Genomic DNA, 13,986 nt, shown 5'->3' with positions numbered 1-13,986 from the left:
GGGCTCCCCTCCCTCTGTCTTCTGGCCCCAGCCACCCTAGTCCTGGGCCTCTGCCTGGGGTCTCCAAGCGAGAGGAAGTGATTCCCTCACCCCAAACTTCCAAAACGGTGGCGGCTCAAACCAAATGGCTCATAGCAGTGCCCAGGAGGAAGACCAGGATGGCATGCTTAGGAAGGCTGAAGGCTTTGTCCCCTTTGGTCCCTTTTTATATGAGAGACTCCCTCCCCAAGACAGTCTTTGAGGCCAAGGGAAGGGCCATGCTGGGTGTTTGTGGGATGGGAATGGCCTGGGTGTCCACAAGGGCCCCTCACATGGGATGCAGGACTGGAAAGGGCGTTGCAGCTGTGGGTGGCAGAGAGCTGGTGGCTGGGGTCCTTTCCCTGCCTTGCTGTAGGAAGCCAGGGTGGAGCCACCCCAGTGGGAAGGGCCCCACTCAGAGCCCACCAAAGGATCTGTCAAAGGTCCTGTGAAGATGGGAAGAATAGATTCTATTTTCTTTTCTTTTCTTTTATTATTATTATGATTTTTGAGATGGAGTCTCGCTCTGTCGCCCAGGCTGGAGTGTGGTGGTGCAATCTTGGCTCACTGCAACCTTCATCTCCCAGGTTCAAGCAATTCTTGTGCCTCAGCCTCTCAAGTAGCTGGGATTACAGGTGTGTGCCACCACACCCGGCTAACTTTTATACTTTTAGTAGAGATGGGATCTCACCGTTTTTGCCAGGCTGGTCTCAAACTCCTGACCTCAGGTGATCCTCCTGCCTCAGCCTCCCGAAATGCTAGGATTACAGGTGTGAGCCACCACGCCTGTCCTGAAGTCTATTTTAAATTCTCCTTTATCATCCTTTTGAATGAGGAGGTGACAGATGTTGGTGGGGCAGTCCCAAGCTCTTCCATCTGTCTACAGCTTGCCTCTGCCACTTCTTTTGGGGACAGTTCTTCCCTAGCTCCAGCTATGTGGTTCTAGAGGAAACTGTCAATCACTTCCAGGTCATAGGCGAGGCCAGCTAACCAAGTAGAGCCAATCATCGTGCCCCATTCCCTGGCCATGATGGTTGGTCCAGGGATGGACACATGACCTGAGGTGGACCAATCAGAGTCCTCCCTGGCACCCTGGAATTTGCTGAGCGTTTTTTCCTTTCTGCTTAGTTGCCTTAAGGATGTTAAAGTCCTAGTGGCAAAGTCCTCCACTGGGTAGAAGCCTGAGAAAACAAAGCTCTCAGGCAAAGAGAATCAAAGATGAAAGAAGGAAAGGAGGGAGGGAAAGAGCGAGCTGATGGCTTTTGGTTTCTTGAGTCCGGTCACTGAGGTCTTTGGACCTGTACTGGTTCCCGCAGCGACCCCTGTATCCTTCCCTAAGCCTCCCTTTTCATTCACAAGTGAGATGCTTATCTAACTTGTGGTCTAGACTAGATTCTAGAGTCCTGCTTCTTTCCCATGTTACCTCCCTGACCCAAAGAGAAGCAACTGTGAATATTAGCACCATCTGAAATAAAATCTTTTATTCTCCCCTGAGAACAGTACTTTGCAGAGTACCAAACACAGCTGGGGTCAGCCCCCGCGGGGCAGGAATCCCCCCGAGTGTTTGAATATGTGTTTGAGGTGGGCTTGGTTGCTTTCTGGAGAAGGTCCAGCATTTTACACTGCAGGAGCCAGGCCAGTCTTACTGTTTGCCCAATCAGAAACGCTGAAATACAGCCTCAGGAAAACGTCTCCCAGGACCCAGGTGTTTGCGTTGGGCGATGGGTCAACGTACTTTTCAAATTTGCTGTAACAGATGTCTGGACGATGCTGGAGAACACAGAAACTCTCAATGGTTAGCCCACGTCCTCCCCTGCCACCCCTTTCCATCTCCAGACCTGGAAGCTTCTTAGCTCCGTTCCCCTCCTTTCGCAGGAGCCAAGTGGCTTTCTTCTGCGGCAGCAGAAGTGGGTTGCCCACCGAGGACCCAGAACTGTTCGTGGTTCCCCTCACACTGTGCCGTGTCTCTCCTTCTGACCCTTGTTCGTGATGTTCCCTCCGAGAGACTGTCTTTCCTTCTTCTTTTAACCCCCTTCATTCCTAAAGACTGAGCTCCAGCAGCCCCTCAGGGCAGCCTTCCTGGCACCCAGGCTGGGGTGGATGACCTTCCTCAGTGGTCCCCTGGCACCTGTGTGTCCCCAGCCCTCATCACATCGGATGGCCCTACTCTGTCAATTTGTCTGCCCCAAGCCACTTCCTTGCACAGCTCCCTGGGGTGCCATTTGGATGGGGTCCAGCCTAGATCTGACCCCAACCCAAGCAATGCTCCCCTTGCCTCTGTGAGACTGTGGATTTAGAATCCTTTAAATTCTGTCTCTTCCTGAAAGCCTTCTTTTAACCCATTCAGCCTCCGCCTGGACTTCCTTGGGGAACTGACATTGATTGACCCTCAACTATGTGTCAGGGGGCTGCATGGTCCCTGTATATCCTCTTTAAACGTCAACATCCTAACCACCCACAAAGAGGGGCTGGGACCCTATTTTACGGAGGAGGGAACTGGGGCTTAGCCAGGTAAAGTTGTGGCCTAAGACTAGAGTGACCATGTGATTTATCATCTAAACCAGGAGCATTTGGGGATAGGAAAGGAGCACTGTTAATAATTGTGATGGGATTGTCTCCAGCCAACCCTGCCTGTCACTATTTCTTCAGATGATCTCAAGGATTGCAATAGCCAATGCTCCGTGTTTATCCTTTGAAGCTCCTCGGGGCAAGGGTCATTAGGGTCCCTCCCTCCTTAGTGTTAGCACTGTGCTGGCATGGGGTGACCATCGCTCAACATTTGTCAGAGACGTTGGATGTCCCAGCCTGCTTTTTATTATACTATCAAGAAGCTTGTTTGGTGGCAGGCACCAGCCCAGCCAGGTGGACTCTGCAGTGGCACAGCTTGGCCTCCACAGGACCTCTTCCTCTAGCCGCAGCCCAAGGATTCTGACAAGTCCCAGGATCCCAGGCCCAGACCCCAGGGCTGGGCCCCTCACCTGCTGGATGTAGGCACTGGCTGGTACTGGGTAATTGATGCCGTTGATGGTGAAGACGAGGTCAGGCAGGGTGTTGATGGTGTCAAATTTGATGATGTACTGTCAGAGAGAGAGGGAGAGAAGGTTGGTCCCATTGGCCCTGCAGTGTTCGGACAGCCCCGGAGTGACCCTCGGGCCTGACCCTTTACCTCACTACTGAAGTAGTGTTGGGCATTGATCTTCTTCCGGATGTCATGGATAGAGTTCTGTGGGCCAATCAGCAAAGAGATCCTGGTGTCAACAATGGCTTGGCAGCTGCCATCACAAGCAATGACCTTCCCATTTATGCTGATGCTGAAAGACGGGGTGCAAAGCAGGCACTAGCTTCACTCTACAGCACCCCGTCCCTCCCACCCCTCCCTGGCTGTCTCCAGAGCAGCCCTTCAGCACATGCCCACCTCTCTCGGCTTCCCTTTGCGCTGGTCATGCTGACCTTCGTCTGCCTTTTAGTTCTTTTTTTTTTTTTTTTGAGACAAAGTCTCATGCTGTCACCCAAGCTGGAGTGCAGTGGCGTGATCTCAGCTCACTGCAACCTCTGCCTCCCAGGTTCAAGCGATTCTCCTGCCTCAGCCTCCCAAGTGGCTGGGATTACAGGCATGTGCCACCACACCCGGTTAATTTTTGTATTTTTAGTAGAGACGGGGTTTCACCATGTTGGCCAGGCTGGTCTTGAACTCCTGACCTCAGGTGATCTGCCCGCCTCAACCTCCCAAAGTGCTGGGATTACAGGCGTGAGCCACTGTGCCTGGCCTACTTTTCAGTTCTTGAATGCGCCAGCCTCTTTCTTGCCTCTGGGCCTCTGCCCATGCTGGTCTCGCTTCCTAGAACTGCCCCACCCCCTTTGTCTGGCTAATTTCTCTGTATCCTCCAGGTTCCAGCTGAATTGTCACTTTTTCAGGGATGACTTGCCTGCAGACCAGCTCTGGGTCCCCTCTTGGTCAGCCTCTAGCAGGTCTCAATGTGGGAATGTATGATTTGTGTGTCTCGGCTCATGCACGCCTGCCTTACTGCACGGTGAGGGCTGTAAGAGTAGGTTGTGAACTCAGTGCCTCCCTCAGGTATGTGCCTAGCACACAGTGGATGCTCAACATGTTTGTTGAATGAATGAATGAGGGACACCAGAGACCTGTGTTTCTGAAGCAGTTAGCGCTCGTGGGCAGTAGATGCTCAGAGTGATGGGAAGGGGGCCGCAGGCTGCTCTGGAAGAGGTTGTGTCCCCGGCAGTCCCAGGCTCAGGTGCTGAGGCCCTGGCCAGGGCCATGCCCAAGGCAGCCCAAGGGGAAAGCCACAGGCTACAGAAGCCTCTGAAGATATTTTAAGCCTTTGTCTGATGGTGTCACCCAGAGTCCGGTCAGTTATTGTCCCTGTGTTCCCAGGCACTTCAGGGGAACCAGGTTCCTGACTCTGTCACAGCTGCCTGCCCTGCCGTGTGCCTGGGATGGGGGGAGTGGGGAGTGTATTTTAGTATGATTTACTTTTAGGTCTCGAGAATGAAGCAGACCCCTCTCCACTCCCTGTTTTCCAAATGAAAGTCCTGTGTACCGGGAACCCCCTCGATCCCAGATAAACCAGGATGGTTGGTCACTTATCATGCCTCTGTTAAGCCTGGTGGACCTCTTGGTGATGCCTTTTCACTGCACTTTAGTGTCCTCAGACCACACTGCCCGCCTGCCCCACTGCACGGGCCTCTTCCCAGAGATCCCAGCTTCCCCAGGGCTCCAGGTCTCCCCTTCCCTTGTTTGGTGCCAAGACTCAGCCTGATTCATTCTCTCTGGTCAAGACCCTGGTCAGGAAGCCTGGAGGGATGCTGAGCCCATGGGTATGCTGTGGGTGTGCGTGTGTCTTGTGACTGCACGTGTTTGTGTGCGTGTGTGACTGTGTGCCTGTGTGACTGGATGTGTCTCCACATGTGCATGTGCGTGTGTGTGATTGCATGCGTCTGAGTGCATGTGTGTGTGTGATTGCACGCATCTGTGAGTGCGTGTTTGTGTGTGTGATTGCACGCATCTGTGAGTACGTGTTTGTGTGATTGCACACGTCTGTGAGTGCGTGTTTGTGTGTGTGATTGCACACGTCTGTGAGTGCGTGTTTGTGTGTATGATTGCACGCATCTGTGAGTGCATGTGTGTGTGATTGGAAGCATCTGTGAGTGTGTATGTGTGTGTGATTGCATGCGTCTATGAGTGCATGTGTGTGTGATTGCATGCATCTGTGTGTGATTGTACGCATCTGTGAGTGCATGTTTGTGTGTGATTGCACGTGTCAGTGAGTGCGTGTGTGCATGTGTGATTGCATGCGTCAGTGAGTGCGTGTGTGTGTGATTGCATGCATCTGTGAGTGCATGTGTGTGTGATTGCACGTGTCTGTGAGTGCATGTGTGTGATTGCATGCATCAGCGAGTGCATGTGTATGTGATTGTATGCATCTGTGAGTGTGTGTATGATTGCACGTGTCTGTGAGCGTGTGTGTGTGTGATTGCATGCGTCTGTGAGTGCGTGTGTGATTGCATGCGTCTGTGAGTGCGTGTGTGTGTGTGATTGCATGCATCTGTGAGTGCATGTGTGTGTGATTGCACACGTCTGTGAGTGCGTGTGTGTGTGATTGCATGCGTCTGTGAGTGCGTGTGTGTGTGTGTTTGGGGGGTGGCATCACTTGGGGCAGGAGTCACAGGCAGGGGCTTACCTGTCCGTGGCTATCTGCCAGTAGAGGAGTTTGGACACTGGGACCCAGTTCAGGTTTCCGGTATAGTAGGTGGAGTCCACCCCACCGAGCATCAGCATGCTGCCCTTCTCTTCCTTGCTGGAGGGGAGAGAAACAGGAATGGCTCATTGCAAGTGGAGAACAATGGGTAGCATTCTTCAGGCTCAGAGACGCACCAGGCACTGTCTAAGGGACTGCTATTGTTACTCACTTAATCCACACACACTCACGCAGCCCTGTGGAGCAGGCACCACTATGCTCCCCATTTTATGGATGGAGAAGTTGAAGCAAAGAGGGGTTGAATACCTGCCTAAGGTCAGTAGCAAGTTGTAACGGCGTAAAGCTGAGGATTGAACCTGGATGGTCTGGCTTCTGAGATGGGCTCTGGCCACCCCACTCTTCTGTGAAGCGCCAGGTCTCCTCCAGCAATCAGAGCAGACCTTGAGATGCAGTTGAGGGTGCCATGGAGAGAGGGGTCTGACCTCCACCTCACCCAGCCTGTCATTTTCTGGAAAAACAGAGGACCACGGAGGACTAAGGTCACATGTTCAGGCTCACACACGGCTGTCTCCATGGGCGTGTGAGCTGCTGCTGTTGCTGTCTTGAAGTTCTTATTTTATTTTTTGAGACAGGGTCTCTTTTTTTCACCCAGGGCTGTCTCCATGGGCGTGTGAGCGGCCACTGTTGCTGTCTTGAAATTCTTATTTTATTTTTTATTTTTATTTTTATCTTTTGAGACAGGGTCTCTCTCTTTCACCCAGGCTGGAGTGCAGTGGCATGATCACGGTTCACTGCAGTCTCGACCTACTGGGCTCAAGTGATCCTCCCGTCTCAACCACCCAAGTAGCTGGGAGTACAGGCATGTACCACCATGCCCGGTTAATTTTCATATTTTTTGTAGAGATGGGGTTTCACCATGTTGCCCAGGCTAGTCTTGAACTCCTGAGCTCTGCCCGCCTCGGCCTCCCAAAGTGCTGGGATTACAGGCTTGAGCCACCATGCCCAGCCTTCAAATTCTTCACATTTTTTGAACAAGGGCCCCTGCATTTTCATTTTGCACTGGGCCCTGCAAATTGTGTAGCTGGTTCCGGGCTCACAGTAAAATCATAGTGAGGGAGGAACAGCTCTGCAGACCCCTCTCCTTCCACATCCAATCCGTCAGCACATCCTGTTGGCTCTTCCTCCAGCACGCATTCTCACTCCCTGCACTGTTTTTCCTCTTCCCTGGACCAAGCTACCACCTCTTTCTTCTAAAGAGGCTATGTAGCCTCTTCCCTGGCCTCTCCGCCTCCACTCTGGTCAGTGGGCATCCTCCAGTGGGCACCCAAGCTGAGCTTTCAAAACTGTACATTGGATCATGTCTCTTCCCTGCTTACCCCGCTGCCAGAGGCCTCCACTCCACTTAGTGCAAAACCCCAGGGTAACCTTGCCCCTGCCTCCGCCTCCAGTGCTCCAGCCACACAGGCCCCCTTGCTGGTCCTCGGATGCTGCACGCTCTCATTTCTCCTCTGCATTCGCTCTTCCTTGCTCCAGGCACTTAGTCACTCAAGACTGGCTCTTTCCCATTATGAGGTCTCAGCTCAGGGAGGACTTCCCCACCGTCCATCTCACACCCTCATCCCTGTCTGTTCTATCACCCTGATTTGTTGTTTTTACAAAACCAATTGCTATCAGAGTTATATTTTTCCTTTATTTATTTACTTATTTCTCGTCTGCCTTCTCTACTTCTTGTGTGTCTCCTTCATGTGTACAGACAGTACCCAGCACATAGTAGGTGCTCAATGAATCATCTCCTTTGATTGAGTACGAGTGTTCCTGAGGCTCACAGAGGTTAAACACCTTAAGGTCATGCTATGGAGCCAGGGTTTGAACTCATGTCTCCCAGAGCCTGCAGCCTCAACCATCACGCTGTCCTGCTTCCTACATGGATCTAGGGGATCAACCACTGCCTTTGTGGGGAGGGCGCAGTCTGTCAACAGGGCTGTCCTGTTGTCTGTGCTTCTTCCTTCTCCCCTACCCTCCACCAGACCCTAAGTCAGTCAGGAGACCAGCTTTCCTTTACCAAGCGCAGTGACTGGAGGCTTGCTGATGGATGGACCACTTGCCATGGGGGAGAGTCCTGAGGGCTGAGTTCAAGTCCTGCCACTACCAGTACCTGACTGGGCAGTCTTGTGCAGAGCCCCTTTCTGAGTCTGTTTCCTCATCTGTTGAATGACTGGACTACAGGGGTCAGCACACTTTCTGTAAAGGGCCAGTGTGTCCCTATTTTAGGCTTCATGGGCTGCACAATCTCTATTGCACTGCTCAGTGCTGCCATTGGTGCTCAAAAGCAGCCACAGACAATCATAAACGAATGAACATGCTTCTGTTCCAATAAAACTTTATTTACAAAAACAAGTGACGGGCCAGGTTTGGCCCCCAGGATATAGTTTGCTGACTCCCTGGACCAGACTATCTCTCAGGAAACTTCTGGATCAGAGTGTGTAATTTTTCATGCAAGTGAAAGCTTCTTACAGCCAAGTTGGAGAAAGGGCTCGTCTAGCCCACACTTACTCGAGTAGAAGGCAAAGAGGTTTTGAGAAAGGAGGCCTTGGTTCCACAGGTTATCAAAGACGGAGGTGGCTCCTTCTATGTCAAGGCTGGGGTAGCCCAGTCCCAGGATGCCGTCGAAGACCGCGTATCTCATGAACTTGCCGGGCTCCTTGACACTCAGGCCGAACCCCTGGCCTATGTCCACAAGGTCCCCGATCTGTGGGAGAGGAGGGTGTTTCTGTGGAAAGATTTGGGAAGTGAGGCTGGGGCTGGGCCGGGGTGCAGGTGGCTGAGGAGATAGCACTAACTTCACGGGGGAAGCCTGGGGCCACTGTGCCGTGAGCAGCACCTATGCAAGCATGGGTTCCTGTGGGCTGTGATTCTAACCAACCCCTGCGCCCCCTTCACATCGTCCGAACTTAGCCACAGAGGCCACATTCCCTTTTTACAGGTGAGACTCTGAGTGTGACCACACGGTTCCGACTTGAGGACAAATGGGTAGAGAGCAGGATTGTCCCCTTTCTGGTGTCACTACGATCTGATGACAGAAACAGAGAGAATTCATTGCAAACTGCAAAGGTCGTCTTTTCTACATCCCCTGGGGGAAGCAGTAGTCCATTACGCCATGTAGCCGCTAGGGTTCTTAGGAAAATTCTGCCTGAGAAATGCTCCTTTGGGGGTGTGTGTGTGTGTGTGTGTGTGTGTGTGCAGGCACTTCTGGGGAGGAGTCCCTAGTTTTTATTAGACTCTGAGCGTGACCACACGGTTCCCACTTGAGGACAAACGGATAGAGAGCAGGATTTCCTTCTTTTAAAAGACAAATGGGAAGAACCCATTTATGAGGCAGGGCTTCCCTGAAGCTGTGGCCCCTGTTTTCCCTGCCTGGTGCTTGGAGCCCTCGGCCCCAGACCAGTTCTACCCTCTCCCGAGAATACTCCACACCCACGTAAGTCCTGCTTTGCCTCCCAGCTCTGCTGCTTGCCAGCTGTGTGTCCTTGGGCAAGGCACTCACTCTCCCTGTTCCCTCATATGTAAAATGGAGATAATAGTAGAGTCTGCCATGCTGGGTGGTCGTGAGGATTAAGCAAGTTATTCCAATGGAAGCGTCCAGCATGGCACCTGCCACAGTGTGAGAGCACAAAATTGGGTGGTTTTTACCCACCCACCTCTGTCCCTGTGCCCAGAAAAACCAGCCTTGTACTCATTGTGGGAAAAGGGGCTGCAGATTTGTGCTTCCCTCACCCGAGCACCTCCAGCAGGATGGTCCCGCTCTCTGGGGAGGCTGTTCTGGAGAGGAGTGCATGCCAGCGGGGGCACCATCTCTCCAGGGTCACAGCCCCACAGGGCAGGCGGCCAGCTGCTGATGGGCTTTAGGAGAGATGGACACTCCCAGTTGCTTCTGCATCTGGTCCTGTAAGTGACGGTCACACCTAAGGCCAGCCCCGCCTCTGCCTCTGGTTTCCACGTTACCTTAACATTGTCATAGCCAAGAAATCCCAACATCTGCCCGGTGCCATAGGCTATGTTAATGGGCCGGCCTGAGACCTGGAACGTGGAGGACAGCAGAGGGTTGAAGATGTTGTGGTTAGCTGCAGACACAAGGGGTGGGCATCTGTCAGGCCTGCTGGGGACCAAAGAGGAGGTGCTGGGAGGACATGAGATGGGGGAGGGAGCACTCACTGCAGGCTTGACTGATGCAGTAGATGGAGGGCTCCCACAAGTCAGTGGAGCCTGTGTCCAGGATGACCTTGAATTCCTGAGGCGGTGTTCCGATGGTGATGATGCCGACGTAGACCAGCTACCAGGACCCGGGAGGGATGGTGAGGGAAGGCCTGGCATCCTGGCCATGCCCCTGGTTCCCAGGGTGCCTGCCCTCATCAGGCATTCCATGTTTCCTGAAATCACTTTCCAACAGCCCCACCACACAGCCTCTGCTCAAGCCACCACCTTCATTTCAGAAGCTCTCCAGTGTTCCCCACAGCTCTCCAAATCCTTTCCACCCTTGAAGGCCCAGTCTGAGTGCCTCCTCCTCCAGGCAGCCCTCCTAGGTTGCCCAGGCCACTGTGCTCTTCCTTCCTTTAAACTCGAATCACATAATATTAATACCACACAGTTGGTCCTTTTATCTGACATTTACTTACTTTTGCCTACTCCTCTGGATGGGCTATGAGTTGTTGAAGAAGAGATGGACCTTTGGTTACATAAGTAACAATAATCATATTGTTAGTTTATCATAGCATCCCACACCACAGGGACTCAATAACTTAATTTTTTTTTAGAGTCAGAGTCTCTCTCTTTTGCTTAGGCTAGAGTGCAGTGGCATGATCATGGCTCACAGCAGCCTCGACCTCCTGGACTCAAGTGATTCTCCCACCTCACCCTCCCAAGTAGCTGGAACTACAGCTGCACACCACCACACCCAGCTAATTTTTAAAACTTCTTATAGGCCGGGCGTGGTGGCTCACGCTTGTAATCCCAGCACTTTGGGAGGCCGAGGCGGGCGGATCACGAGGTCAGGAGATCGAGACCACGGTGAAACCCCGTCTCTACTAAAAATACAAAAAAAAAACTTAGCCGGGTGTGGTGGCGGGTGCCTGTAGTCCCAGCTACTCGGAGAGGCTGAGGCAGGAGAATGGTGTGAACCCGGGAGGCGGAGCTTGCAGTGAGCCAAGATAGCGCCACTGCACTCCAGCCTGGGCAACAGAGCGAGACTCCGTCTCAAAAAAAAAAAAAACAACAAAAAAAACTTCTTATAGTGACATGGTCTCACTATGCTGCCCAGGCTGGTCTCAAATTCCTAGCCCAAGGGTTCCTCTCACCTTGGCCTCCCAAAGTGTTGGAATTACAGATGGTAGCCACTGCATCTGGCCTCAACAACTTTTTTATTGGTTTGATTCTGGGGGCTGAAAAGGCTAAACTGTTTTTGTTGTTGTTGAGATGGAGTCTCACTCTGTCGCCCAGGCTAGAGTGCAGTGGTGCAATCTCGGTTCACTGCAACTTCCGTCTCCTGGGTTCAAGCAATTCTCGTGTCTCAGCCTCCTGCATATCTGGGATCACAGGCATGCACCACCATGCCCGGCTAATTTTTATATTTTTAGTAGAGACGGGGTTTTGCCATGTTGGCCAAGCTGGTCTTGAACTTCTGACCTCATGTGATCCGCCTGCCTTGATCTCCCAAAGTGCTGGGGTACAGGTGTGAGCCACCTTGCCTGGCCTAAACTTCTACCTCGGGTGTCAAACTTGATTTGCAGTTTTCTTTGTTGTCATTTGATCTGACATGGATCACCCTTCAGTGTGGCTCCTTCAGCTCAGCGATTAGCCTTAGTTCAGAAAGGGCAAAGTTCCCATAACAAGCACTGTCTTGGTTCAAGGGTGTCCAGTGACACTATCACTGGCACAGAAATGGATGCTACCTGGCACCTGGTCATTGCTGGGCCCAGTCACCACAGACCAACAACAGAGGGTAGGAGTGCCTTCTCCTCTGGAAATGGGTCCCCGTTCCCCACTGTTGGCAGAAGCCCCAGCCCTAACCCGCTGGCTCACAGCCCCAGATGAGCCCCAGTGCTTTCCAGGGGCCCTAGGGGGCGCTCTGGAGCTCCATCCTCCCAGCATACTCACATCCAGGTAGTTCCTCATGGGTTCCAAAGATATTCTGTTATCCTGATATTGATCAAGAAACTTATAGGCCAGGCTGTAAGGATATTTCTCAAGATAATCTTTCAGCATGTCGTTTTTCCTGGAGGTTTCCTCGAATGGATTTGATCATCAGAGGGATTCTTCAACCGAGCATTGGGAAGGGAAACAAATAAGAGACAGTCATCGGCTGCCCCTTGGTACAATGTGACTGTCATACTTTGCATTGTAATTGCACCGTGCATTTTCCAAGCTTTTTAATGATTGTTATCTTGTTATCAGGAAAAGACACCCAATGCAATGGAAAGACCAGGGCAATGGATCTAGGTTTAATTCCAGGTTCTATTGCGTAATCTTGGGCAGGTCATATGACCTTTCTGAGCCTCAGTTCCCTATCTATAAAAAAGATGAAATGATGATACCCTCCCTAGCATAGAATGTTTGGAGGTGTTAAGTGAGACAGTGGATATAATGCACCTGCCATATAGCAGATCCTGATAGTGAGAGCCCTTCCTATTGCTGTTGCCATCGCAATGTCTCTTTCTCAGGCAGCCCTGGGAGGGTGGTAGAGGGGGAATCATTATATTCTTTTTACAGGAGAGGAATCTGAAATGGAGGGACTTTGTGACTTGGCTCTGGTTACATTGCTTGTTAGTGGCAAACCTGGGCCTAGAAGTAGCCCTCCTGATCTCTCCAGGGTTCAACCAGAAGTAAGGGGTTAGAGAGGAAGCCAAGAAGTGAGAAAAGTCATGAATGCTGAGATGGGGAATAAAGTGGGGAAACGAAGAGAGTAGAGAAACAAGAATGAGTCAAAACAGAAAGAAACACAGTGTTGCATACACAGAGACACCCAATAGAGAGCTAAAAGAGAGAGATGCAGAGAGAGAGGTGTAGCCAAAGAGACACACATATAAGGAAACAGAGAGGGAGTAGAGAGAAAACCCAGAAAATTGCACAGAAGAAATTCTGTTTCTAGATGGGACCACATGTACAGCTGCACAGGTTGTGCACTGAACAATTCTAGGGCATCCCATTCACACAGCCCATGATGTGACTGGTGCCCCTGGAATTGTGCAACCCTGCAGACCTGCCCCAAGACCTTTGGGCCTCACAACGCACATGGCAAGCTACTCATCAATAACTGGAGACTTAAACTTTATATGAGCATCAGAAAATGATTACGTTTCCTTCCCCATCCCTGCATTGGAAGGAGAATAAGAGGCAAGAGAAGAAGAGGGCAAGAAGGAGCCCAGAGAGACAGCTGATGTCACGTGTCTCATACTTGACCAAGCATTCTGAGAGAGCCACCAACCTGAGGATCATAAGCCACTTCATACTTCCTTCCTCGGTTTAAAGCGCTCAGGAAAGAGTGAATTCTGAGCATGCGGTGGCTGTCAAGAGGAGCTCATTTAAATACACTCGGATCTGCCCTAATCATCCCCTTGAGGGCCAGTATTGACTTGGTAAGAAATACAAACCTTCCCGATAAAGTCTTTACCTGCTTCATGTTTGTGAGGAGAGGACCTAGAAAATTCTCAGAATACAGAGATTTCTATTCTAATCTCTTCCTTGGGGCTTGGCTGAAAAAACAAAATCAAACCATATAAGCCAAAAAGAGCGAGGAGACTCTTGCTATCTTGGAGATAAAGGCACTGAGCATAATGTGATAAGAATAAGTGTTAGATGCTATGCTTGACATTTATGATCTCATGCAGTCTTCCCAGTGACCCCGTGAGGTGTGCATTGCTGTCCTCATCCGGGAGGAGATTGCTAGGAAGAAGAGAGGTCAAATCACAGAGTGAAAATGTTGGGAGCGCCCTACTGACATATGAGCGGATTTAGGTGGTGGCATGGCACACAGCAGGGCCACTTATGCTGCCAATCTGCTTCAAAGAGCCAGGCTAGAGCAGTATGACGATCGCACAATTTTAATATTGGAAGAAATGTGAAGCATGCAACCCGGAAATATTGTTTGTATCCAGTAAACATCTATTGAGGACCTGCTGTGTGCTGGAGAGCAGGATAGATGCTGGGAAATCAAAGTCAAATAAGACACGCGCAGGCCTTGCCTTCAGGGAGTTTGCAG

General features: G+C 51.4%; 1 protein-coding gene across 1 annotated transcript; it reads right to left on the bottom strand.

Annotated features, from left to right (window-relative positions):
* Positions 1-960: 960 nt before the first annotated feature.
* On the bottom strand, positions 961-13,235 carry LOC116467876 (pepsin F-like). Its single transcript, XM_058439704.1, is given in 11 exon segments — positions 961-1,199; positions 1,665-1,788; positions 2,997-3,095; positions 3,185-3,329; positions 5,718-5,834; positions 8,285-8,484; positions 9,738-9,856; positions 9,948-10,065; positions 11,886-12,005; positions 12,007-12,043; positions 13,183-13,235. Coding segments are annotated over 11 exon segments (1,371 nt in total).
* Positions 13,236-13,986: the final 751 nt, after the last annotated feature.

The sequence above is a fragment of the Hylobates moloch genome, unplaced genomic scaffold (genome assembly GCF_009828535.3).
Source record: "Hylobates moloch isolate HMO894 unplaced genomic scaffold, HMol_V3 SCAFFOLD_5, whole genome shotgun sequence".
Lineage (NCBI taxonomy): Eukaryota > Metazoa > Chordata > Mammalia > Primates > Hylobatidae > Hylobates > Hylobates moloch.
The sequence above is the reverse complement of the archived record's forward strand: the minus strand, read 5'-3'. Positions and strand labels throughout refer to the sequence as shown.